This window comes from Protopterus annectens, chromosome 14.part0 (assembly GCF_019279795.1).
Source record: "Protopterus annectens isolate FY-2018-M chromosome 14.part0, PAN1.0, whole genome shotgun sequence".
In the NCBI taxonomy this organism is placed as follows: Eukaryota; Metazoa; Chordata; order Ceratodontiformes; family Protopteridae; genus Protopterus; species Protopterus annectens.
The window spans coordinates 778,904,428-778,930,665 of NC_056748.1; the positions used below are offsets into that span (position 1 = coordinate 778,904,428).

The 26,238-nt window shown below is 35.0% G+C and overlaps 1 protein-coding gene across 2 annotated transcripts in view; it reads right to left on the bottom strand.

Annotated features, from left to right (window-relative positions):
* Positions 1-26,238, bottom strand: part of CHAT (choline O-acetyltransferase) — a 683,939-nt gene that overhangs the window by 133,565 nt on the left and 524,136 nt on the right. For both annotated transcript variants that reach the window (XM_044056519.1, XM_044056518.1), the window contains exon 11: positions 11,872-11,994. In XM_044056519.1, the coding sequence (XP_043912454.1) occupies positions 11,872-11,994 (123 nt within the window). The remainder of the gene's footprint in view (positions 1-11,871; positions 11,995-26,238) is intronic.

Sequence of the window (26,238 nt, forward strand, 5' to 3'; positions counted from 1 at the left end):
AATTTTCCTGTATATTTCTTCATGTAATGGGAAATATTGTTATGTTTTAGATTGGGTCACAAACTAGAACACGGGGCTTTTAGGACAGGAATGAGGCACTAGTTGTACTACCTATCTCCCCCCCCAAAAAAAAAAAAAAAACTGGTATGAATAGTCAGATATTTCTTGAAATTTGTCTTTTGCAAAGTTGTAAGGCTCAGAGTGCTAGTAATTGTTTCTGAGAATAGGATCATATATTTTCATTGCCCCCACCCCAGGTGCTGGTAGTTTCTCTAGCAATTCTAGTGGCATTTTTACTTTTTCTCTTTGGATGTGGTTGCTTGCCATAAACTGCTTAAAACCCTTTTTCCACAAATACCATATACACAATGGCTGCTGCAGAGTCATCACCCGGTCTGAAGAACCTGCAGATAATGCAGGTTACATTTACCAGTGTGCAGTTACAGGATCCAGCTCATATGATGGACTTTGTAAACAGCGACTGCATACGAAAACATGTAAACAGCGATTGCATACAAAAACATGTAAACAGAGATTGCATACAAAAACATGTAAACAGCGATTGCATACAAAAATGTAAACAGAGATTGCTACAAAAACATGTAAACAGCGATTGCATACAAAAACATGTAAACAGAGATTGCATACAAAAACATGCTGCACAGTTCTAACTTGTGTTCTGATGCTAAAGCATTTTGTCAGTTTCTTGAAATGTACTTCTAAATGAATCTGTTTGTCTCAGATATATGGCCACAATCTTGTCTTTAAAACTGTCCTGTAATGCATTTTGTGAGAGGCTCCTTTCTTAGGTATACTTCTAAGATATCAATGTTATAGTGAAACACTTTTTTTTTTGACAATGGTTGTTAGGCAACATTCCTACCTAGATAATGTTTTACTTGATTGACAGCAGCTGAGTTGCTATCAACTGACTAAAAACATGTTCATCAAATGTAGCCATGATCAACAAAAGTCATCAGTACTGCAAATGTCTCCTGAGTCCCTGGATATCTGCTGCCATTAAGATTTCGTCCATTGTAGCTGCAAGAGATGATCAATTAAGACTGAATAAAATGGCTGCTTCATGCATTTTTCTATCAAAAAGCTGATGGTCTTCATAAACATATGTCTTATTGGATGTACTTTGAAAGGTTGAACCTCGTATCATCGAAATCCATTTTTGTGAAACGAAAATAGTAAAGGCTTAAATACCCAAACGGCATATCTTTTCAGGTTAAGTAAAGAATTGCCAAACTTACAAAACACACACCGAAGTACGTAAAACCCACCTACATGGGGTCTATGCCCCCCACACCTACAAATGTGGAATGCAGTGCCCCCCCAACTATATATAACAGCTCTGTGATCACACTACAGTCGAGAAAAGGGCATGTTGGGCAAGTGTTTACTTACCCTGGGAGAATTCACCATTCAGGTATTTAAGCTTTCTCGATTTTCATCTTGTGAAAATGGATTGCGATTGTATGAGGTTCAACCTTTCAAAGTAGATCTGTCTTATTATAGCAAGGAATTTATACTAAGTTTGAAAGGGCAAAGTAAAATACAGTATCATTTTATCACAGCATATTCATGCATATGTAATAGGGTGAACGCTTTGCATATAATGGGGGTGAACATTACAATGCACTCAGAGTCTGTAGTTTGGGAAGGGTTTGTAAGGTATAAAAATGTTAATGCTCTCTCTCTCTCTCTCCATTTTTACTACAATACTACCAACTCTCACATGTTTTTTTTTTCTTTAATGATTAGTGAGATGTAAAAAAATGAATAAGAAGATGCCAGAGTCTCTCTTATAATACATAGATTTACAGTATTATCATTGGATGTGTAAAATCTGCCAGACTTCCATTAACCATCTGCCTAATCCATCTCAGGTGTTGTGGTGTGTTTGGTAGTTGCTTGTTTGTTAATAATCTCAAGTTCTGTTAATAAGTATCTTATAATTACCATCAAACAAGCAACAATATCTTCAGCATAGTGTGCTGTATATGGATAGTCGCAATGTACATTTTTGGTTTTTATCACTGTATTTCTCATCATGCCTCTCAATCAAGTGAATCTGTCTCCTTTATGAAAATACAAACACTAATCACTGTTTGTTGCTTATTATTTATATCTCCACTGCAGGACATTCCAGATTAACAGTTTGTTTTGGTGTGATTGTGTTAGTTATATCTTGCCCTTTCTTATTTTTCCTATTAATTGATTAGTCACTAAATTAAGGAAGTGAACCCAACAAATTTTCAATACATCATAAGGAACTGTGAGTTTTCAGCTGAAGTACACGTTACTTTAGGTGTCAGTGAATTAGAATGCAATATAAGCAGGGGACCAATGCAATACAGGGTAAAATGAGATCAGAAATTAAGCATATTACATGAATAATACAATATAAACTGCCTCAGTAATAAAATATTCATGCCACCATCAGCTACAGAGCAACTGCAATACTATCAAGAAACAAACTAATGAAACTCTTTCTTTTACAATATCACCACTAGATCTGTTTAGTCCTATACCCACATATTGACATCTTGGTTCAATGTTCTTTTCATTGTTGAAGTCCATCTGGATGTTTCCTAATTTATATGTAAGTATTAACTTTTGTTATCAGTTGGACCTTGACAAAATTAGAGGAGGCCATGTGTCTGAGCATCCTATAAAAGGTAAATGTACCTTAATTTGTTCACTGACTGTCAAGGCAATATTTTTTGAAAAGTTATGTTTAAAATATTTGCAGTTTTTAGATGCATGGCTGGCCTTGGGTATACACAAATTAGGTACCTGCCTAGTCCATCACTTAGTCAGGAGCACTTTTCCAAGTTTTTAAAAAATGCTCCTGACATGGTACCCCTGTTGAAAGCAGCTGTGGGTGAGGGAACTAATAAGGAAAATGCTGCACTTTAATTTCTAGGCTTTTTCCCTTGTCTCACCCATGATAAAGATAAGGCTCTGAGAATTGTTTAACTCTTTGTGGGTGTGAGTGATTAGAAAGTCTAGAAACTTTGAATAATAGGGTTTAATGCAAACAACATTAGACTTCTTAGTTGGTGGCATCATGAAGATGGTGCAAGAAAATGCTGTGGTTAGAATGCAGCTTAATCAGAACAGCATTGTATGAAGAATGTGTTTTGTTTTTAACTTGGCAAGTAACCACGTATTATTGGCAGTAGATTCATGTGAACCACATTGTAATACTTCCTACTGTGACTGGCTTAATGTGCATGTAATAGAGATGAATACAACAGTATGGGCATTATTACTATTTTCATTACAGTCAGACATCTGAGGAGTAAAAAAAATATTAGGTACAGGAGTTATCTGTGGATGAAAGTGTTACCATGGTCTGCTGTCATTTGCTTAAGTTAATCATTATTCTGGTATTGCAGGACTAATGTGAATTTTTGTAAAGCAAGTGGGGGATCTTTACTGTCGTTGACTACAGCACATTTGTATGAAAAGAACATTTGTGGAGAAAGGCCTTTAATGTGAGGGGATAAATCCCTCATGTCTTCTGCTAATATAATCCACTCTGAGGTCACCATTAATTGGCAAAAATATTGTAATGGTAAGTAGTTATTGTTCTCCTTTGTATGACAAATTTGCTACAGAAAAAATGTGTGGTTTTAGGGAACCTAAAATATCCATCTATAGTCTGGGAAGCCTACACTACCACTAGTGCACAAACACATGGATTCCTGGACTTTGACTAATTGTTCCAGTGTATTTGTGTTGACAGAGTACACAGTATGGCACTAAAATCTTGGATCATGTCCTCATTAATATGGGAGAATCTTGCACAATCCCTTGCGTATCTTCATCACTTGTTGGATCTGACCATGGATCTCACCATAAAACAGTCTTTTTTGAGATAAAACTGAAACCTGAGATCCTTGCAACCCAATATACCTTTAGAATTTTTTTAAGACAAACTACCTACTCTTAATTGATACATTGACAAATTTCAAATACTCACCAAACCCAGTTAACTCCATTGAATATGCAAACATGTAAACCACCACACTATACCAGCATGTAAAGAGATGCATAGGTGCACTTGTATCCTGTAGGAACACGTGCAGGGTAAACCTCAGAAACAATGTCACATGGTGGAGCCATAACATCAACAAGCCTTATAATAAAAGGAAAATTATTTTGCCTGAAGTAAGAAGAGTAATTCCCAGAATGTTAGAGCCCTTGTCAGTGAAATAAACAAACAAATCAGAAGTTTAAAAAATCCCCAAAAGTCATGTTTGAGGCTAAAATATCTATCCAGGTCAAAGACAATCAGAAGACATTTTTAGTTATGTTTGTAATCTCAAAATCACAACACAGCAATGCACTGAGTTGATTATAAATGATGTTACCTACATTGAGGCTGAAGATATAGTTAACCTTCTTGCTGATAAATTTAGCTCTAATTTTACCCCTCTCTCCCCTCTGGCCGTCGTCAAGATTCACCTGAAACTGGCTCACCTCCAAATATCACACAAGAACAAGTCTTAAAAGTGCTATCAAAAGCTCAACATACTGCATTATGGGTCCTGGAATATTCCTGGATGCAGCACGAAGCACAAATTAGCCACACTGCCAGCAACACTGTTAAATCAAGCCTTCATACAGATTTTGTACTAAGCAAATAGAGAACAGCTGCAGTCATTCCCCAGCATAAAGAAGGCCATTCCACAGACCCATAAGTCTGATCAGACCCATATGCAAAGCCATGGAAAGACCTATCATGGAATTAATCAGTCGGGACATAAGGAACCTCCAAACACTGGACCTGTCTCACTTTGAATTCATCAAGGGCAAATCATGCTTTTCACCCTGGTAGATCATTTTGGAAAGGTCACCAAAGCAATGCATGAAAGCTAAATGGTACATGATGTATACCTTAACCTTGCCAAAGCTTTTGAAACAGATCCCCACCCAGGCATAGTAGAAAAGTTAAATTGAGAATAAACTCCTATGTTACCCAATGGATTGCCAGATGGCTCACAGATAGGATACAGATAATCAAAATAGGGGAAGTTACCTTAACAAAGAGACCAGTCACCACAGGAGTCACTCAGGGTTCTGTGCTGTGACCTCTCCTACTTGGAATCTAGTTTTTTGAAGTAAAAACAATACCAAAGGGCTCTGGCTGACTAAGTTTGTAGATGGCTGCAAGCTAGGATCAGTCATTGAATCCCCAAATGACTTGGCCATCCTGCAAGAAGGTTTGTGTCAAATAAATAACTGGTTGCAAATCATGGACTGAAACTAAATGTCAGAAAATGCATTATTGTATCCTTTGGGAAGTCATCTACCCAAAGGAACTACCACACTGGCAATACACCACTAAGAGTTGACCCAGTTGTTATGAATTTTGGAACTTATGTGGACAGTGACCTAACTTTTGACCATGTGTCTATTGCTGTTAGAAAGTTATTCTATATTGCACAGCTTATAAACAAAAGGATTGTGCCTAGATCTATGGATGTCATTGTTCCCCTTACTGAACCTTCATTAGGCCAGTCATTGAATATAATGTCCCCTATGGCATGCATCTATCCAGACACATACAACAACTGGAATGCCCACAGAGATATCTTACTAAAAGGATAAAAAGCCCAAACAACATGTCCTGCATGGAATGACTCAAAGCCCTGTCACAATACTCTGTATCCTACAGACTACTTAGAGGTGACCTGTGTCTAGCATACAAGGCATCCTCTGACCTATTACTGATGGATTTACTGCGCAACAGCAAGTTAAATGTCATTTGAAATACATACTCTAGGGATCTAAATCTCTTTGGCAACATCAACAGAATGGTTTGTAGGAACAGGTATATTTCACAGAGGATACCACTACTGTGGAACAGGCTTCCTATCCACATAAAACAAAGTTCATCCCTGTCCATTTTCAAGTACAGCTTAGATCTATGGATGGGAAACAGAAAATTAACCCCAGGACTGCCCCTTATATTACTATTGGATCAATGCAGCTCCGAAATGCTGTATCCCATGCATGGGTGCCCTCAAATTATCTATGGTATGATCCCATTTATTCTCATGGGTAAGGCCAATCTATAACCAAATGGGACATATTATTTTGAGCACAAAAATGGAAACTAGTTAGGCTTAAAAACTGCCTGCAATGGCAGCTAGCCATGTGATTACTTATGAATCTATGAAAGACTGTGCTTGCAGATGGGTGCTGTAATTCAGAAATGTTTGAATAAACATGCATGTCTCAGGATTACATGAAGCTATGTATAATATTTAGTCTAGATGCCACTTTTTTTGCTTTGTGTACTAAAATATTAGCAGTTAGTGTTTTTATTCTAAATATAGCTCTCCTTTATTTGGGATTGATGGTAGTTATATTTTCTTTAGATATAACTCTTCTGGGATGACCATTTTCTTATAATCGGACATCTCACCTGCACAAGTCAACAAACTGGATACAACTGCTGGATACTAGGCTTGTCTGAGATTTGAAATGTCTGAACCTGCTGCTGTTGTTTGGTAAAGTGAACAGGCATTATTCTTGCTTTGCAAGACTATTATGTATTTGTGAAACAAGCTGTAATAGTTTACTGTGCAACTGTTTGTGGGAAACTAAGTTGAAATACATTATTACTGCAGCCCTTTTTCATAGACAGCTGTCTAAGGTCCACACAGTTGAAGTGATTTTAACTGCTGAGTATTAGGGCTATCTGTGGATAAAAGTGACTGATCCCCACTTTCGTTTGTTCTTGTTACACAGCTATTAATATATATTTGCAGAACTAGTGTGAATGGATGTGTGTATGTTTGAAACAAATTTGAAATGCATTATTTTAAGCATTACTTTTTTCAACAATCTATTTATTTTCATTTGTTAAATTGAATGGTCCAGTTGAGCTATACAACTCCTTTCCAGTGGAGTCATGCAGAGAAAAGCTCCATATGACAGCAAGAGTCACATTTAAACAGACAGTCATTTATACATGGCAGATTTTGTTTTATACAGAAAAGTTAATGCGAGAGAGAATGGATTGTAAAAGAATGAATAAAGCATTAATATAGGCAAGGAGAGGTAGGTGAACTATAGATATTTCAAACACAAATCTTGACAGTTTTTAACTAAAAATAGCAAAAATATGAACATGTTTGATAGTCCCTTTTGAGAAAGAAATTTATATATACACATTAGGGGACAAGAATGAGAGGTAGGGAAGGAGGCGACTAGGAGACATCTAAGCTTTGCACAGTCAAACAAACTGGCTATGATTGTTGGGTCTATTGATTTAAATTATGATTAAGTAAAGTAGTCTGACTTTATATTAGTAGTGTGCATTTGAGTGAAGCAAGTTAGTCTGTCTAATATGCCTTGCTGATGTTATTTCATAATCACACATCTGAGATGCTTGTATGCAGCCATTTAAGTGGCCATAATTGATTGGTAAGCAGGACATCTGTTATTTAACCTGGCTCCTTCTGCCTTCTCAGTTTTCAGCACCCAAGCAGTGTGCTACCTGTTGAGCCACTGACACTGCTTAATGATGGCTGCTATAGCTTATGTATGCATGTGGATGATAGGTGTAGCTGTGTGTCTAAGAGCACCAAGTTAGCCATAATTTCTTTCACCTTACATCACAATCAAACATCAGCACTGCATAACATAATTTGCTGTCTTTGATGGTCTCAACAGTTTTTGTACGAAAGCAATCAATTATTTGCTATGTGGTGCAGCATTTAATGTTGGCATCTCACAGTGCATTGTTCTTTGGTTGATTTCTTGGCTATGTTTCTTTCTGTGTGGAGTTTTTATGTCTTCCCAGACTTTATTTGGGTTTTATCCATGTGTTCTTGTTTTCTGTGTAATGTAGAAATATACTTTACATGAACAGGTGTTTACTTATTTTGAGTGTAGGCAAACATACAGTTTGTGTGTTCATGTCTTGTGATAGACTTGGTTTGTCAAGAGCAGCATCAGCATGCATTTTCACGTGTGAAAGCATGCAGAAAAATAATATCCCTTATTCTATCTACTGTTTCTTGCTGCTGTCATACATATGTCATTACTCCTGCCCAGCAAAAGATGGCCTACTTAATTCAACTGCTGCTGCTCAGAGGTATGCTCAGAAGGTTGATATAGCTGATTTTCTGTCTAGCAGTTAACAAGTAATATTCTTTAAAAAACAAGGCATAAAATTCATCCCAGTACATCTAGACCCATAGATTCATTTGACAGTATCGTAGTCTCAGACCCTGTCCAGCTATATAAGGGGATTTTGACACAGGTTTAGTAAGGGGGGGGTCCCATTTTCAGCCTTTCCACTGGATCCCATTTGGTCTAAAACTAGCCGTGCTCAGAAGTGTGCACAGAAGGTTGCTATAGCTTATGTTGGGGCTGACTGGAGACAGTTTGGCAATTATTTATTTAACTTTCCTCACTAATAAACCTCAGAGGTATGCAAACAAGACTGCTATATCTCGTCTAGTATATATTTATCTTGGAGAAGCATGTTGGAATACATTACTGTGGTCAATATTGTTTTACCTTGGACATTGTTGATCCTGACTGGTCGTGGCTTTTTCCTGATTTTGGTTGTGGTGTTTGGTTCCTAGTTTCCTTGTGATATGATTGTTTCACTTTACTTTCAGTCAGACATACATACAAGTCATTATTTTTGGTGGGTAGAGGTAGAGGCATGCTATAAATACAAGTCTGACAGCTTGCTCTTTCACTTTTGTTCTAGTCTAATATCAGAGGAGTACACACAAGGTGGCTGTCTGTCTTATGGGGTAGGGGTGAGGAGGCATGGTGTGCACATGGACGACAGCATCAACTTGAAATGCTTGACAGTGGCCATTTGTTGTTTGCTTTCATCCCACTCTAATATGAGGGAGTGTACAGGTGGTGATGCTTTTGGGGAGATAAGGAGGCAGGTATTATTTCCAGATAATGATTTATGTATCACTACAAGCATTTGTTTTTTCTGTTTATTGGAAAATACTATGTTGTAATCTGTGAGTATTAAGCCTTGGATAAATCTTACTTCTTCCTTGAAAGGAAAAAGATTCAATTTCTATCTGTTTTGTTCATGTCATCACTGAATCAGAAGTTTGGAAAAAAAAACGTCTAAAATGCACATCAGAGTATCTAGAACAATTTAGCTTTTTGTAGCCTAGTGGCCCCAGACACCTGCTTAATTCAAGTGTTTTCTCCACAGTTATTAGAGTACAGTGTTGGCCAGTTATGATGTGTTGAAAGGATGGAGCAAAAGCTAGGAGTGAGACAAAAGTAGGAAAAAAAGAAAACAGGAAAGAAGTAATTTGCCTGGATTGTGTGTGGAGGCCAGAACAAGTGGGAACTGTGGGAGAGAGATACTTTGGGGGGTGCAGTTCAGAACTGGTGTCAGCAGAGAGGCAACATAAAATCCTTCATCTAAGGGTTAATTTCATCTAAGGCTCGCCCTGTTTGCATGCATATATTTCCCTCACTTTAGAAAGGAATAGAAACAAGGAAATGCTTTATGTTTGTTGAGGATCCTACAGAACATATTCAGAAACATATGAAACTAATAGTACAATTAAGTTTCCTATAAATGACTATCTACACCATTGTTACTCTGTTTACAATGTTCAGGTTTCACTTGCTTCATAACCTGTTTAATATATTTACTTCAGCAACAGAGAGTATATGCTGAAAATCAACTGGTGTGGGTGAAGGATCCCTTTTTATTACAGGATTTGTTACAATGTTTAACAAATGAAGAACTAAGATACTTCTAGGGACCATATTTGTTGGTTTGAAGTGTGTAACTCTGAAGGTAATCTGTTGATTTGAAAAGCAATTTGGAAGTAATATGTTTATAGATATGGTTTTGAAAAGTTATTTCTGACTTTTGACTCATATCAAGGTTGAAAACAAAGTTAACAAGCAAACAGTTCATTTTAATCAAATACACATGGTCTCATTCCCTATTTTCCATTGAAGGGCAAACAGGCAAACATTTTGAAGACAGGTCTGCTGCCCTCCTTCAGAAGAGTGTAGGACATTGAACATTTACAAGACAGCTTTCATTTGTTGGAAATGACTATGGAATTAACAGTGCTCAGGACAGCCCTTCTTCCCTGTCATGGACTAGATAGAGAACTTAGCATGCTAAATACAGCTTCCATTCTATGGGAGAAGGCAAGGATCTGAGTCATTTTGCCCTCAGTCCTCATTTATACTGTGTGGTTAGTTGTGATTTAGGGTTTACCATCAAAATGTTGATTGCACATTGACACCACTTACGTGAACTCTGAATTCCGAAGGCTGAAACAGTCAAACATCAACATTTTGAAGTGCAAATTCTTGCCCTCTTTTTGACCCATGTTAGCACTTGTTTTTAGGTGTGGATGTTAATTTTTTTTTTGGCATTCTGAAAAGTCAGCAGTATGGATTCTGGGTAAATTTGTCGACAATGTGCACATTCAGCTGTGCAATCAACATTTTGATGGTAAATCGTGATTTAGTACAAAACATTGTACTTAGGCTGCAACAACCTTGGTGTGAAGTATCATTTGGGGTAGAGTGGAATTGATAGGAACATAGCAGGAAATGGATCTAGGGGGTACTGATAGGAACAGAGCAGGAAATAGATTTAGGGGGTAGTAATAGCAAGAGAGCAGGAAATGGATCTGCGGGTACTGATAGCACCAGAGCAGGAAATGGAAATGGGGATACAAATTTCATATGGATTGTACCACAAGGAATGGAATGAGAGGGCAATGGCAGAAGTGTATCTTTGCTGGGGTAGTTCTTAGAGGCAAAGAGGTAATGGTTCCTCTATACAGAGACTTGGTCAGACTACATCTTCAGTACTGTGTGCAGTTCTGGAGGCCATACTGGGAAAAGGATATTAAACTGTTTGAAAGAATCTAGAGGAAAACTACCAAAAATATTCATGTAAAGGAGAGGTAAGACTATGACCAATGGCTTGAGGCACTAGAGTTCTCACTTAAATCAATAAGAGACTAGAGGCACGTATTTATGCACAAGATTGTGTCAAGGAGATGTGATGAGACCAGTGAACGGAGAGGAGAGAGGAATAGAGAGGAGGGATGGGTAGCAGACTTTATGAAATAACTACTCCCTTGATCTCTGGTAGTAATGTCTCACAGAAAAGGCTCTTGACCCATGTAATGTTTACCAGAAGGGGTGGTGGAGAGAGAGAGAGAAATAACCCACAAAGGCATTCAGGAGGGTATAGGGCAAGTGGAAATGGAGTAAAGGGAAGGCAGAGATGAGACAAGGGAAGGAAGACAAGGTAAGTTGCTTGTTTCCTTCTGCCATGAAGCAGACATAACGTAATACTAAGGAGCCAAACACACACCTGACTCATGAGAACTGTGAAAATATTATCAATGCTTCAGGCCCACATGAAGAAATATGCATGCTCAGCCATTGTGAATGTTGTTTGGCTCGTGAGACAAAGAACCATGGTATATAAAAGCATCTGAGTAGTCCGAGGTGATAGAATAATGCTCACATTTGTACTTCTGACAGTTGTTTGGATTCCATTAACCACATCCTTTGAGAACTGAGAAGCAGGAGCTGTCTTCCTGCTTTCTTGTTTTTATATGTAGCAAGATGCTTTTGTGTGTTGCATGGGACACTGGGATAATTGTAGTTCTTTTACTCACTATACAAAGTTCTTCTTTAGGCATTCATCTCTTCATAAATCCAGGAAGAAGTGTTAGGATAGTTATAGTTCTGTTCTAAGTATCCATAGCAACTTACCATGCTCTAAACATACATTCATTTCTTCATAAATCAAATAATGTCGCATTTTATGGCTTTATATATGCAAGGGACAGCATTTCTCACCTGTAGAAGGTCAGCTGAAGAGCCACTTGAATGTAGGCATCTGGGCTCATCTTCTGCTTCTTGATAAAATTCTTCCCATAACCTTTAAACTTGTATACGTTCAAGTCCAGATTCTTTACTAGCCTGATGAATAAGTAAATAGGCATTACACAAGGCTAGAATAGGTACTATCTTCTCAGGTGTGCATGTTTTAAAGGAAATGCATATTGTTAAACAAAATAAGTTAATCAAATGATTTACATTTGGACTCATGCAATGTAACTACACTTTTCTCAGCTTGGTGTGTTACTACATCTTATTAAGGAATCCTTGCTTACAGTCGAACATTCTTCATACTTATGCAGTGTGGACCCAAGAATTATTTACCATTTTTTAGAACTGTGTTGTGGAAAAGACTAACTTATTTTAAACCTTAATTTGTATTTAAAATAGGTTCATTTTATAGCTTAGTAAATAAAAAAATGATAAGTAATATTTGGATCTTAATTAGATGCATACAAACATGTATTGTATTATATTATATTATATTATATTATATTATATTATATTATATTATATTATATTATATTATATTATATTATATTATATCACTTTTACCCCTGCTGCCTGCTACCATCAGCCCTCTTGTGATCATCTGGCCCATTAATTATCCCCATGAGGATAGGGACGATCATAGAGGGCCATCACCTAGGCACGCATTAGGGTTTTTCTGTAATTTGTCCTAAGCCCTCTCCTGTCTGCTGGCTGATATTCATGCTCATATATGTGTGTGCCTGCTATGCTTTCCTCTGAGAACATGCGCATTCATGCAAATACCACAAGAAGCTACTATGTAAGATGTGGCTTGGCACAGTCAGACATGCATTTCTATGCCATTAACTGCATACTACAGACCTCTGTCTCTGCAACAAGCACTGCAACAGGCTACACTACCTCACACCCTGTGGGATAGACAAACAAGTACTGGACACTCATTTTTAACCTCCCTTATCTCCTCCTCCTGATTAGGTTGCTAGTCAGTCCCTGGTGATCAGAGTTAGTCAAGGGTTTATCCCTCCTGCACCACAGAGCTGTCTTTCTCTATATTAATTTTTTGGGCTCCCCACAGCTGGCCATCAGCTGCTCCCAAGGTCTGCCCTCATCAATTTGTGCTGTCAAGCCCACCTTAGCAGTCCCGGGAAATACTCTGACTAATGTTCAGGGCTAATGAAGAAATTGGGGCACCCTGGGGCAGCATCATACTACCGCAGAGGGAGTTTTTTCCCTTAAAGCCTAGTGCTTGTCTCACATGCACTTGCTGCATCCAAGGGGGTAACCTACAATGGGCTAGTTGAGTGTCACCCATGCTTCCATGTGTGTCGCAGCAAAATCAACCCCCCTTTTAGAAAGCACTGTCCATGCATCCCCGGGATCTCTAAAGGATCAGCCATGGAGGTGTGTCTGAGTGCACACCCACCTTCTCTGCCAGAGTCAAGTATCAGGGCTGTAAAATGAACTCTGGTAACCTGGGCCATAGTCAGGGCTTCATCCCTACCTGCCAGCTGTGCAGGCTGTACACATCTGACACAAGCTCATTTATTTCAAGTCATCTGTAATCAAATCTATGTGGCTTTAGAAAGTATATTTGCTCAGAGTCTTTGTTTAGAATCAAACATGCACAACAGTCTACTACCAGTAGTTCAGCATTACAGATCATGTGTGATGCTTAAGCTTGAGCCAACAAAACTGTTCTAATCACCAGTATTAAGTTTCTTCCTGGTATCTTGCAACAATTAGCATTACTGAAAAATTGGCACTGTTTTTCCATTAGTTAAAATTGGGATACTATGCATTGTTTCAGTTAAATCCACAAGTATAACATACAACATGCAAGTTTCAAACACATTTTAAATTACTCAGATTTTTTTTTTTCTTATTAGCAAATTAAACTAATGGAGACAAATGTGTAAAAGGTAATTAATTGCTGTGGCTTGATCACAGGTCCTAGTGGAAAGTTTTGTATTGATGACAGTGAGTCATAATCTTAAAATGGTAGGTAGAATAATATCCTGCACTTCTTCCCTAGTATAAAACAATGAAATACATCATGTCTAGAACAGGAAGTCATATGAACTCCACTCTCTAAAATAAAACATTATCTTTAAACAATCTGAAGTTCTAAAAAGTTGACATACAAGTGTGCGTGTGCATATAAGCATGCACCTCCCCAACACTTGCAGATAAATTGCTTGCCACCAGTTTATTCAGTTATAAACAATTGAATGTGTTTTCTCTCTGTCTTACTCACTGCTTCTCAATTAAACAGAAACTATATGCAGCCATATTCCTAGCACCTCCATTTCTGCTAGAATTATTTTACTACTTTTATTAAAGATTATATGCCTTCTGTGGAGAAAGAAACAGCCGGTTTTCATTGGTTGCTAGTTTTCTTTAATTATTGTATTTAGATATGATATTCTGAACACAAAGCAGTATGCAGGGTACATTTTCAAGAAACTGGGGAGCCTATTTTTGGCTCACACGTGGTCAAGTCCACATTAGCTTTAAAATGGAGAATTGAACATGAAAGGTATTCTTTTTTAACCTTCCAAGAAATGCCAAGTTAGCTGAAGGTTAAGCTAAGAGTAGATTGCATTGTCAGTTTTGGGCTGTAGTTTCTTTTGGACTTCAGAAAACTAACATTTTAAATATTTTTTATCTGATAAATTAGAAAATAAGTATTTGGTATCACACTTGATATCCTTTTATAGCCTTTACTTAATAAGAAGTTCATTCAGATATGAATGTGTATTTAGTTGCCCTGTACTAGAACTTGTCAAATTATGGAATTTTCACAGACACAAACATTGCTAATTTTTTTCACTTTATTCATTTGCTTTATATGTGCTGATTATATCATCCACTAAGTAAAGTAGCCCTTCTCTTACATTTTTCTTCCCAATGAAACACCTTGTTTCTTATGAACTTATTTTTTATTTTTTTTTTATTTTTCAGTAAAGCATGACGAAGCAGTTAATATTTACAAGATCAAAAATATATCAGTAAGTTGCACATCAAATATTTTCAATGACATAATTGATTGACTCATTATATTAATCCTGTAATGTTAATACATTCATCCAGTGATTCAGTTTTGATTTTCTACCACTAGATCTCATTATAATGACAGATCTTTCTTTTTGTTACACTTTATAAATGCAATACAATTAGGTACATGTTCTCTTTTTCAGTTTTTTGTAACAATCTTTCTTGCAATTGCAAGTAAGGTCCACAAAATAGAATATACTAATCTTTGCCAGTACAAGTCTGAATTGGACTATTTGTCATCAATAAGGAATCAGATATTTCACAATTATCAGACCATAAAGCTTTCAATAAATTTAGTCATCCCAATATTGACTGTTTTTCTCAGAATTAGAAAATGTGATACAAGTCTGCTTTAAAGGTTTTCTATATCTGCAACATATATTTCACTACTTTTATTAACTAAAGTGAAGTGTAATAAATGTATGTTGTATTTACAATGAAGATTCTCCAATAATTATAAGAGAAAGTAAATTTTACTGAACTCATTATTAAATTTCTGCAATTGTCATTTTCAACATCAATAAGATTATATTGGGCAAATTAATTCCATTGTTTTCTAATAAATTTAATATCTAAATTTAACACTAACTTGTTCACTGATGTGAGTAGAGGTTTTATCTCACCCATCCCATTAATTGAAAGAAAATCTAAAATTTTAGGGTAATTATTTCTTATTATTTCAGGTGTCACATTTCTTTTTATTTCTAGGTATGCTAATATATGTGTGTGTATGTGTCTCTCTCTCTCTTTCTACACACACACACACACACACACACACACACACACACACACACACACACACACACACACACATATTATTGCATGATTAACATTTAATATGTTATAATGCTTTATAATTTTATCTGTTGCTATGGTAATTGAGCCCTCTAAAAGATTAGGCCAAAACATAAGGTTAAGAGATTTCAATTCCAAAATTCAATGAGGTATCTTACTGTCAGGAAGTCTTTGAAAATAGGCTGTTGGAAGATAGGAAAAAATTCAGTTTCTTAGAGATATTTCTTTTTATAAATTAACCAAAACATGTCTTAATCATGTTACAATAATTTAAGTTTATTAAATTATTTCAGGAATTTGAAAAATCATTTTAATTATTTATTATATTTAAAGAGAATGGACTGGATTTTGGATGAGAATTACAACATATATATGGAACATTAGTTTCCATTGTACGTTATTTGAAATATCAAGCCATAGTAAAAAACAAAAGTCAGCAAAGTTGAGTATTGACAATGATATTTGGAAAACAGATCCCCTGTCTTTCCACAAGTTAGTGTGATTAATAAAAGCTGTTCATTGTTTTAAAGGGTGCCTTATAAATTTCAATAATATTTCATTAATTTTATTTATTAGTTTTTTTCCACAGGAGGTAAAGCTATAGTTTAAATATATAGAATTTTTGGTAATAAAATCATTTTAATTAGCAATAGTCTTTTTAAATGAGAAAAAACAAGTTATTATGCTTGTTGATTAACATATTTATCTCCTCCATTATAATGACAATGTTCTTATTTATGATTAGTCACAAGCAGTAGTGAGGGACTTGGGAAACCAGGTTGATATCAACCTGACTTTTGACCACCACATTGCCTCCATTGTATGGAAGGCTTTCTTCATGGCCCACCTCATAAGTAAGGGTATTTCATCCAGTAACAAGAAGGTCATAACATCCCTATATCCCTTATCAGACCCATTATTGAGTACAATGCCCCTTTGGCATGTACCTTGCCAAGCACATGCAGCAGCTGGAGAGACCACAGAGTTTTCTGACCAGGAAAATCCGGGGTCTCAAACACCTGTCCTATACAGATAGACTAAATGCCCTGTCCATCTACTCAGTCTCATACAGACTGCTCAGAGGTGACCTATGTCTAGCATACAAGGCCATCTCAGACCCAGCCTTGATGGAGTTGCTGCATATCCATAAGTCAAAATTCACTCAGGCTTCCCACACGCAAGGCCTAAACCTGGTCTGTGACATTAATAGAACTTGTTGGCGGGATAGACTTGTGTCCCAGAGATTCCCCTATCTTTGGAATAGACTCCCTCTCCATGTTATGCAGAATACCTCTCTAGCCCTCTTTAATAGGAACCTGGATAGGAAACAGAAAATCTACCCCTGGAATCCCAACTGTGTCCCTGCTGTACAGGGGAAACAGGTGCTGACTTTGTGGGAACATGGGTGAAATTCTTGGCTAGGCTTATAAGGGCCTCGGGGCCAATAGCCTGGTATCATCCTATGAACCAAAATATAAACAGTAGATTCGTAGGTATTTAGTATGATTTCTAACTAATGAATTATAATCAGTATATTTTGTATCAATTTCTGATTAAATATAATTTTAGATATATCTTCAAACAATTTAATACAATTAGTAATTTCTATAACTGGCTTTTTTGCATCTATGCTTTGTAGGATATTGTCAGCAAAAGGATGAATTTTAAATTCTTAAAACTTACCAACCTTAAATCCTTCAATATTAATATTATTTTTTAACACTTTTAGCAATTGGTTCTGTTGTAAGATTAAATAACAGAGTTGACAAAGGAGAACATATTTTGTGGCCATTTTAACTTCAAAACCAGATGAAATAAGCATAATTTAAGGTTTACTATCATAAACTGGAAATGCAGTTGATCGAACATCAGTTAAAAGAAAGTACAGCTTCAAAGTTGCACAATGTCAAAGTGGAATACTACGAACTCATAATAACGAGAGTAAAGCGTGATTCATTATTATGAGTTTGGCAGTGTGAATGGAGATCACGGTACAGTGAAGATGAGGGAATTTACCCTTTTCATCACTGTAGTGTGATCTTGGAGTTGGTATATATAATTTTCAGGGGTGTGGGGGGCTTCCCCCCTACAAAAACATAAAAGGACATTAAAAGTTAACAGCACATGGATTTGTAGAACTAATAGCACAACATTGTGCATTTTAATGCTGCTGGTAACCTGTTTCATGTTTTCTGTGAATGCTTTTTATGGAAAGAAGTCAGGAAAGATCTACAGTTCCAGACATTTATTTTTATTCTTGTATTGCAGTGTCACTACTCTCTCACAGCTGCATGCTGTAAAATTAATATGTTTCACAGGCAGAAGTTAAGAAACAAACAAAAAAAAAATCACAATATGGTTATGGAGCACTTATGCATTAATGCAAAGCATTGCAGCATATATTATCCAAGGAAAATATATTACAAGGCACATTTTTATTGTTTTCCTTCAACTATGTGTAGTTAACATAAATTGGGTATTTTGTATGCATGGATTACATGTCTAAACTTTTCTGGATAGAAATTTACCTTATATGGGCTATTTCAAATACACTGAATTGTATAATGACAGTATTAACTGTTTTGATCTGTTGATTCAAAAAATATCTGTTTTTTGGTATTATTTTTCTGCTGTCATGAATAAACAATTAAAGCACATTCTTTATTTTAATAGTAATCCATAATTCAATTAATGCTTTGGCATTAAATATAAATTTTGTAATATTATAATGAATTGTGTGGTGAACCCATATATTTTTAATGATTGGAATAAATAAAACCAATTGACAGAGTTGAAAAATTTTCCCAAGTTAAGACTCAAAATTGCTAACTTGAACCTATTTGTATTTGCATTATCAATTATAGTTATTCGTCTTTTAATGTTATCATGCGTTTTTTGGAATACAAACTGTTTGATCTTTGCAGACTAGTAAAGCTACAATATTTTAATCTTTTCTAGGACTGACATAAAACATTTTATAGTCACTGTTTAAATATGAGATAGGTCTGTAAACATGGGATATATGTACCAGTTGGAACATGTATCTTTTCCACAAGTATTGTTTCTGTAATACTTCAAGTCCCTCATCCCATTTCCTAAGTTTTCTTAGCACCAGCTCTTAATTTTTTCATGAATATATACTTTGAAATAATCCCAATGAATAATATCATTACCTTGTTTATTATTGTTTAGATCCATATACTTTATTTCTTTGTTTAACCAATATTTAAAATCTGGTTGTTTAGTTAGCTGGAATTCTTGAAAATAAAGTAAATCTTCTGGTGTTAACAGTAATATTAAAAGTAATATTTTTTTTAGTTTGGATTTTAAATCCATCAGGAGAGGTATAAACTATATCAGTTCTTGTTTGGGTTCCAAAACCAAAAAGAATAACTGATAAAAAATGATTTTTTTCTAGCATATATTATATTTTTAAGACTCGATTCTCCATGTTAGTGCTTTTTTCTATAACTGAAATCTTTGCTTCGTTTGAAACTAATATTGTTTCTATCTATGATATAGTTAGTTAAAGTTACCAGTTAGAATTAAGCTTCCTTTCATTTTTGATAAAATAATATCCAAGTTATTTTGAGCTAATTTAGAATCCACTCCTGGAAACCAGTACATGCTGGGTAATATAATACAGTTTTTATGAAGTTCTAAGACAAAGACAATATGCCTTTAGAATTAGAATAGTTATGCTATTAAGGACTAAAACTCCAATTATTTTATAATTCTTAACCAAATATTTAAAGCATTTTTCTACAGGATTAGTTTCTTGTGATATTTATTACAATTTAAATATTTAAATAAGTCCCTTCTTTTGTTAGCACTATTAATGCCATTTATGTTAATAGAAAGTACTTTTAAAGAAGTCATATATCAGATAGGTATTAAAATGTTTAGATTTTTAAATAACCAGAAAACAGCTTACATATTTCTCTCTCAGTGTAAATACCTCTGTATTCATCTCCAAAATAAAGATGAAATTTAAATAACCCATGCTGCCAATATGATCACATACAGCCCCGAGAATGGATGAAAATGCATGTCCAGAATCAGGAACAACTCAAACAGTTCCTGAAACTGTTTGTTTTAATAATGGAATCTCTGCAGAATAAACCATCGTTTGCAAGAAGTTTACAGAAATTCAAGGAACTTGAACATTGTTACACCAGCAGAAGACAAGAGTAATGTCCATGAATGGTTTTACAAAGATTTCATTCTCAAATAGGAGTATTGTGGACTGTAATCGAAACCTAGAAGAAAATCTCATTTTTATTATTGGGACTGTAGAAAAATGATTATTAAAAGCTAGAAATGTACAAGTAGACAACAGCTTTTTAAATGAATGTATTAATTACAAAATGGTCCCAAAAGGTTTGAGAATGTTTAAATTCCCTAATGGCCTCCCTTATAACAGTGACATTTATCAGGGACTGAATGAAATGCTTGATAGGAATCATATTAAATTAATGAAACTGATTGTGAAATGGAATGCTTCCCAAATTAACAGTATATATGATGAGATTTCTATTTTGAATAATAATATCTGTGATGATTTATTATTTGAGTTCAATAAGAACTGATATAATGAAATCTTTGATAGAGTGGAAGCTAGATGTAAACTAATTATTGCAAGAAAAAGAAGAAATTACTGAGGGATGAGAATGATTACAAGAATACTGTGTCTACCCTATACCTAAAAATGTCAACAATTTTAAAATTGGAGAAGGCACTTGGTTGAATTTTCATGCTAGAAATAATGTAATTTTACAAACCATAATGTGAATGACAATATTGATTTGGACATTGCTGACAACATAGATGAGATGCATCATTCCCATCCCCAACCCCCTCTAGATAACAATAATTCCCCAGCCCCCACTCCCACAGAGGTCAAAAAGACTTGTTTCAATACCTAAAGAACCCCAGAACACCACTTTGAACCACAGTAATGGCAGAATAAAAGATAGGTTGACGGGAAGATGTAAGGATAGTTACACCACTTTTCAATAAGAACCAATGCACCTAGAGCACAGTATTATATCCCCAGAACATATTCTTGTTAAAGGGAATACATACACTTATAATAATTTCAAGATTTATAATTACAGTAGTCAAGTTATTAGTAAGGAACTATTCAACCTTTTAGGGATTCAGTTTTGTACCCAACAGTATTGGTGATATTTCTGATTTGTTATTAAAACTGAGATTATATGTTTGCAAGATAAATCTGTTTACTATACTATTAGAAACAATATCAGAAACCAATACTATATTTTATTTTTGTAGGAAGAGAAGTACATTCAACCCCCCCCTTCATCTGACTATTACATGCTTTCAGAAAAGTTGTGAAAGGAATCTTTACATGTTATGGAACAACAATAGTAGATTCCAAGATAACGTAACTAAGGAAGAAAGATCTGTATTAAAACCTATTGCTAACAGAGCCATGAGAATAATGAAGCCAGATAAAGGAGGTGGAGTAGTACTAGCAGACAAGGTAGATTACACCAGTAAAATGTTAAATATTTTACATGCCACTGAAAAATACACTATAGTCTCAAAGAACAAAATAAATATTGCTTACAGGAAAATACATTTTTTTCATTGAAGTCAGTTTAATTCAAGGTGCAGTTCCCTTGGATACATATGGATTCTTGTTAACTAAGGTCCCACTGGTTCCTTCCATCTTCAGAATCCCTAAAGAACACAAAGACCCCTGTGACCCACCATACAGAATTATTGTAGTGGTGCAGACATCCAAAACTCATACCCCCTTAGTTGCATTAATTGATCATGTTTTTGAAGGATGTACTAAACAATACACCTCACCTCCTTAGGGACTCCTGGGACTTTTTAAAGAGACTAAGACAGAAATATTTTTCTAAGGATGGTATCTTTTTGACAATATATGCCGTTGATCTATACATGAGCATCCATCATGGAGAAGGGCTAGAAATTTTCAATAAAGCTTTATTAGAACTTACCCATTTAAATCATGTAACTATTAATTTCTTGGTAGAACTAATGAAACTTATTTTGACCAATATTTTCATCTTTTTTGAGGGGGAATATTTCAGACAAGAGAAAGGAGTAGCTTTGGTGGCCACCTCCCCCATACACACATTTTGTTATGTATAAATGGGAGAGGCATTTTATATTGGATTCCAAATTAAAAACTGTTGGAAGGTCTATTTTTGGTATCTGGATGATATCTTTATTTTATGGACATCCTCAGAATTAGAAATTACAGAATTCCTCCACTATATAAACAACACTATGGAATTTTTTAAGTTAACTCACCAACAAACTTTGTGAGCATTTAACTATTTAGATGCAAGTTTAACTAAATACTTGGACTCCAACTGTTTTGAATCAACTATTTTCAGGAAGGAGAGTTCTGTAACAGTTATTTGCAATATAACAGTTGCCACCATATTCATACAAAAAAGAACTCCAAAGGACAGTTCATCAGAGCAGCCAGGATGTGTTCAAATATCTATTTATTTTAGAGGGAACTGGAAAAGATTATTTTTATGTTTCTGGAAATGGGTAATCCCAAACAGTTATTGTACAACATAGCAAAGGACGTATATAAAGAATGGGCTAAGAAATACTGACCCTTACTGAGTTTAGATTATAGCAGGGGACTGTACTACAGATGCTGGCACTGGAACACAAACTAACTGTTGTTATACCAATTCTCTCATTATTAAATATCACAACATGACTAAAAATATTAAATCCATTATCAAAAATAACTGGAACATTTTTAAAATAGATACCAAACTTATGGAAACAATTGGTGAAGCACCCCTCTTTACCTACAAGACAGGTAAAAATTTAAAAAAGTTAGTGGAAAGAAGCTCTAGTATCCAAGACACCACACACAAAGGAGAAACCTACCCCTGTGGTGTTTGCAACCAGTGCCATTTTATAAACCATACAGATTAGTTTAGTGAAAGAGAACTGTAGAACTAGAGTCATTTACATCTCAGTCTGTACTGCCCATCAGAATGTTTATGTTGGCAAGACTGAGAGACAGCTACATAAATGCATTTGTGAACATAGCTATGATCTTATGAGAGAATATACTAACGGTTCTTTGTTTAAATATACTCAGTCTTGCAAGGGTTTCAAAAAATTCCTTTTTGGCATTTTGGAAACAGTGCATTACAATGAAAGAGGAAGATCTTTGGGGGCATATTTAGAATTTAGGGAGATGATTTGGCAGTTCAGATTAAATGCCACTAACTGCCCAGGTTTAAATTAACAGATTTCTATTCTCCTAGCTTTAAAAATGAAACTGAGTGTTTATGACATTATCTTTCGAATGCACCTATTAGAACTTTAATATGTTCATGTTTTATACTTTTAAACACATTTACAAGACTTGTCCTGACTTTTTATTTTAACTAAGTGTTGTCTATTTTAAAATATTGTTTAAAACATTGTTGATAATATTTGTATAATTTTTTTCAGATGGTTTATATGCATTTGCCTTTGAGATAGTACATTATGTCTGTCTTTTTAAATGAAAATATTTCAATATGAATAGTCTTTAAAATAATGTAATTAAACAAAATTGGTATGGACCACTAAGACCACTAAACAATTACACCTATGTGTACATAAGGAAAATTGTATCTTGGGTAAATGGTTCTGAGGAAGTCCTTCACACAGCTAAATAAGCATGAAAGTGCTTAACCTATGTACCTGACTTTTGTTTTTATATTTTTATAGTGGCAGCATTGGTTATTTAAATTTTATCTTCATTTTGGAGCTAACTATAGAAGTATTTGCACTGAGGGAACATTACATGAGCTGTTTTCTGCTTATTTGTGGTGGATATTAGCTGCACGGACACATGCCTTCTTTTCTTGTTTTTAGATTTTTAAATACATCAATTAAAGTAATTTTAAAATTCTAATTAAAAATTGTATAACTGCAAAATATTATGAACATGAAGTGCAATTTAAAAAATCCAGATAAGAATAAATTATAAATCTAATACTAAAATTAAAACAACTTGGCATTAAAAGCATACCACAAATCTACACAATGTTCCTACTCTTGTTTTTGACTGTCACTCATACTAAGTGTCAACATAACCTAAATTATTGCTGAAATTATTTAAAGCTCAATGGAATATAACTATAATATGCTTAGTTAAGTTATAATACACTGCAATATTAAAAAGTTAAAATATATAAGTTGAAAATAATGAAATAAAACTGTAATGAAGATTTAATTGTCCATGTAACTAAATCTAAACTATATTTTCCTGTATTTCACAACTGCATAATATAAGTAAGAAGAAACTCTTGTGATATGCCATTAGAAGTATTTTGGCAGTTACATATAGCAAAGGAAAAATCCATTCTGTGATATAGCTAAGTATAAAAGTCATTTCACCTACTACTATAGTTTACTTAGTTTAGATTATTAGAGGTAGTACAAGACAAAAAATATAAACTACATGGATTGACAATTAGTATAGAACTATAGATGTGCAAAAAAAAAAATTAAAACTGTGATTTGGAAAAAAAATCATCTTAGGACAGATTTGTATAGACAAGTACATTTTTACTTTGAGATGTATTCAAAGAGAAAATGACACATCTCCATAAAAAAATACATGTATTAGTATCACCACACTATCACTAATGCACCAAAATTAAGAATTGTTTATGAGAAACTTATAAATGTAGTAATTAATAACCCCCCAAAAGTATCTAAATATTTAGGCCCTAATTCCAAATACCTGCTCTCAGTGCAAGTGACCATATGCTGACACTGAGAGCAGGCTAAGAGCAGGTGTTTTGGAATCTGGTCCCCGTCATAAGCCTGTTTATAAGTAGGCCTTGCACCAAAGTAAGTCACTTAAACTGAGAGCAAATCTTTCAGAATCAGAGAAGACTTAGACTCTTTCTGGAATCTAGCCCATATAGCAGGATGATTAAAATATAAAATACATTTACTGACAAACTATACTCTGTATACTTTCAGATTGATTTAATGTTATAATTATTAATCCCATATTCATAAATGTGGTATGGGAATATCAACAACATATTCAATAAAAAAGTTGAGTAGATAATTATCTGCAAAATAGTCTATGTAGATTATACTTACAGATTAGTTGTCAATTATGAACCAAACACGGGAATAGAGACATTGTCCAGCTCTTTTGCTGGGTTTAGTTATGTTTAAGAGCTGTTTGTCAGAGGACCTAAGATGCCGAGTAGGGGTGTGTATTTGTATTATAGTTTGAAGGGATGGGCAGACGTTTGGATTATTTGGTAGTTTGTGGGTAAGTGTAAGTTGGGAGTAATGTAGGAAATGAGGGAACTCAAATCAGTTTACAGATTAAATGGCCAGGCAATGATGCGTGTGAGTTGGCATGTTGGAGACAAACTTAGCTATTTTATAGTAGCATGACTGCAGTTTGTTCAGGAGAGATGTGTGTAGGTTAGTGAAAATGGGGCAACCATAGAGGAGGGAGGGTAGAAGCAGACTATTAGCTAGTTTCAACTTGGTAGACTTGTCCAAATAGAGATTATGCCTATAGAGTTTGCCAAACTTAAAATGGTTCTTCTTGATTTTGCTGAGTATATGATTCTCAAAGGATAGTTTGTCATCAATTATGATGCTAAGTAGTTTGGCTGTTTTTACAGTTTCAATTTCTGTACTGTTTTGAGAGAATATTTTAAAGTCCAGAGTTAGAAGTTTGGTTGTGAAGAGTAAAATGTTTGATTTTTTTGGGATTAAGTAGCATTTGAGCTTTGTTAATCCAGGATTTGATGGAAGTAAATGCATTTTGTGTTAACTTTAGGAGATCTGAGGTGTTTTTAGAGGATGTAATCATAGTTGAATCGTCTGCGTATTGAATGAGTGTACTTTGCAGGGATGCTTTATGGAGATTATTAATAAATGTGTTAAAAAGCAAGGGCCCAAGAATAGACCCTTGGGGTAAGCCTGTGCTATTGAGCAGGTAATCAGATTGCTTACTTTGCCATTTAACAGACTGTTTTCTGTTGTGTAGATAGTTATGGAACCAGGTTAGACTGTGTTGGGAGCAGTTTATGGTCTCAAGTTGTAAAAGCAGTTTTGAGTGGGGCACTGTATCAAAAGCTTTTGATAGGTCTAGTAGGATCACTGATGTTAGTAGGCCTGCATCAAGAGCTTTGTATAAAGTGCTAGTAAATGACAGTAAGGCTGTTGTGCTGTGTGCTGGTTGAAAATTATGTTGGGTGGGTGTGAGTAGGTTATTGTCTGTGAGATGTTTTAGTATTTGAGAATGAATACACTTTTCTAGAATTTTAGATAAAGGCGAAAGTATGGCGATGGGCTGGTTGTTGGACAGACCACTGTAAAGGGGAGTAATAATTGAGTTTTTCCATAGTTGTGGGACATATGATTCAGAGACTGATCAGTTAATGAGAATGCTAATTGAAAGAGCTATAGAATCTGCTGCAA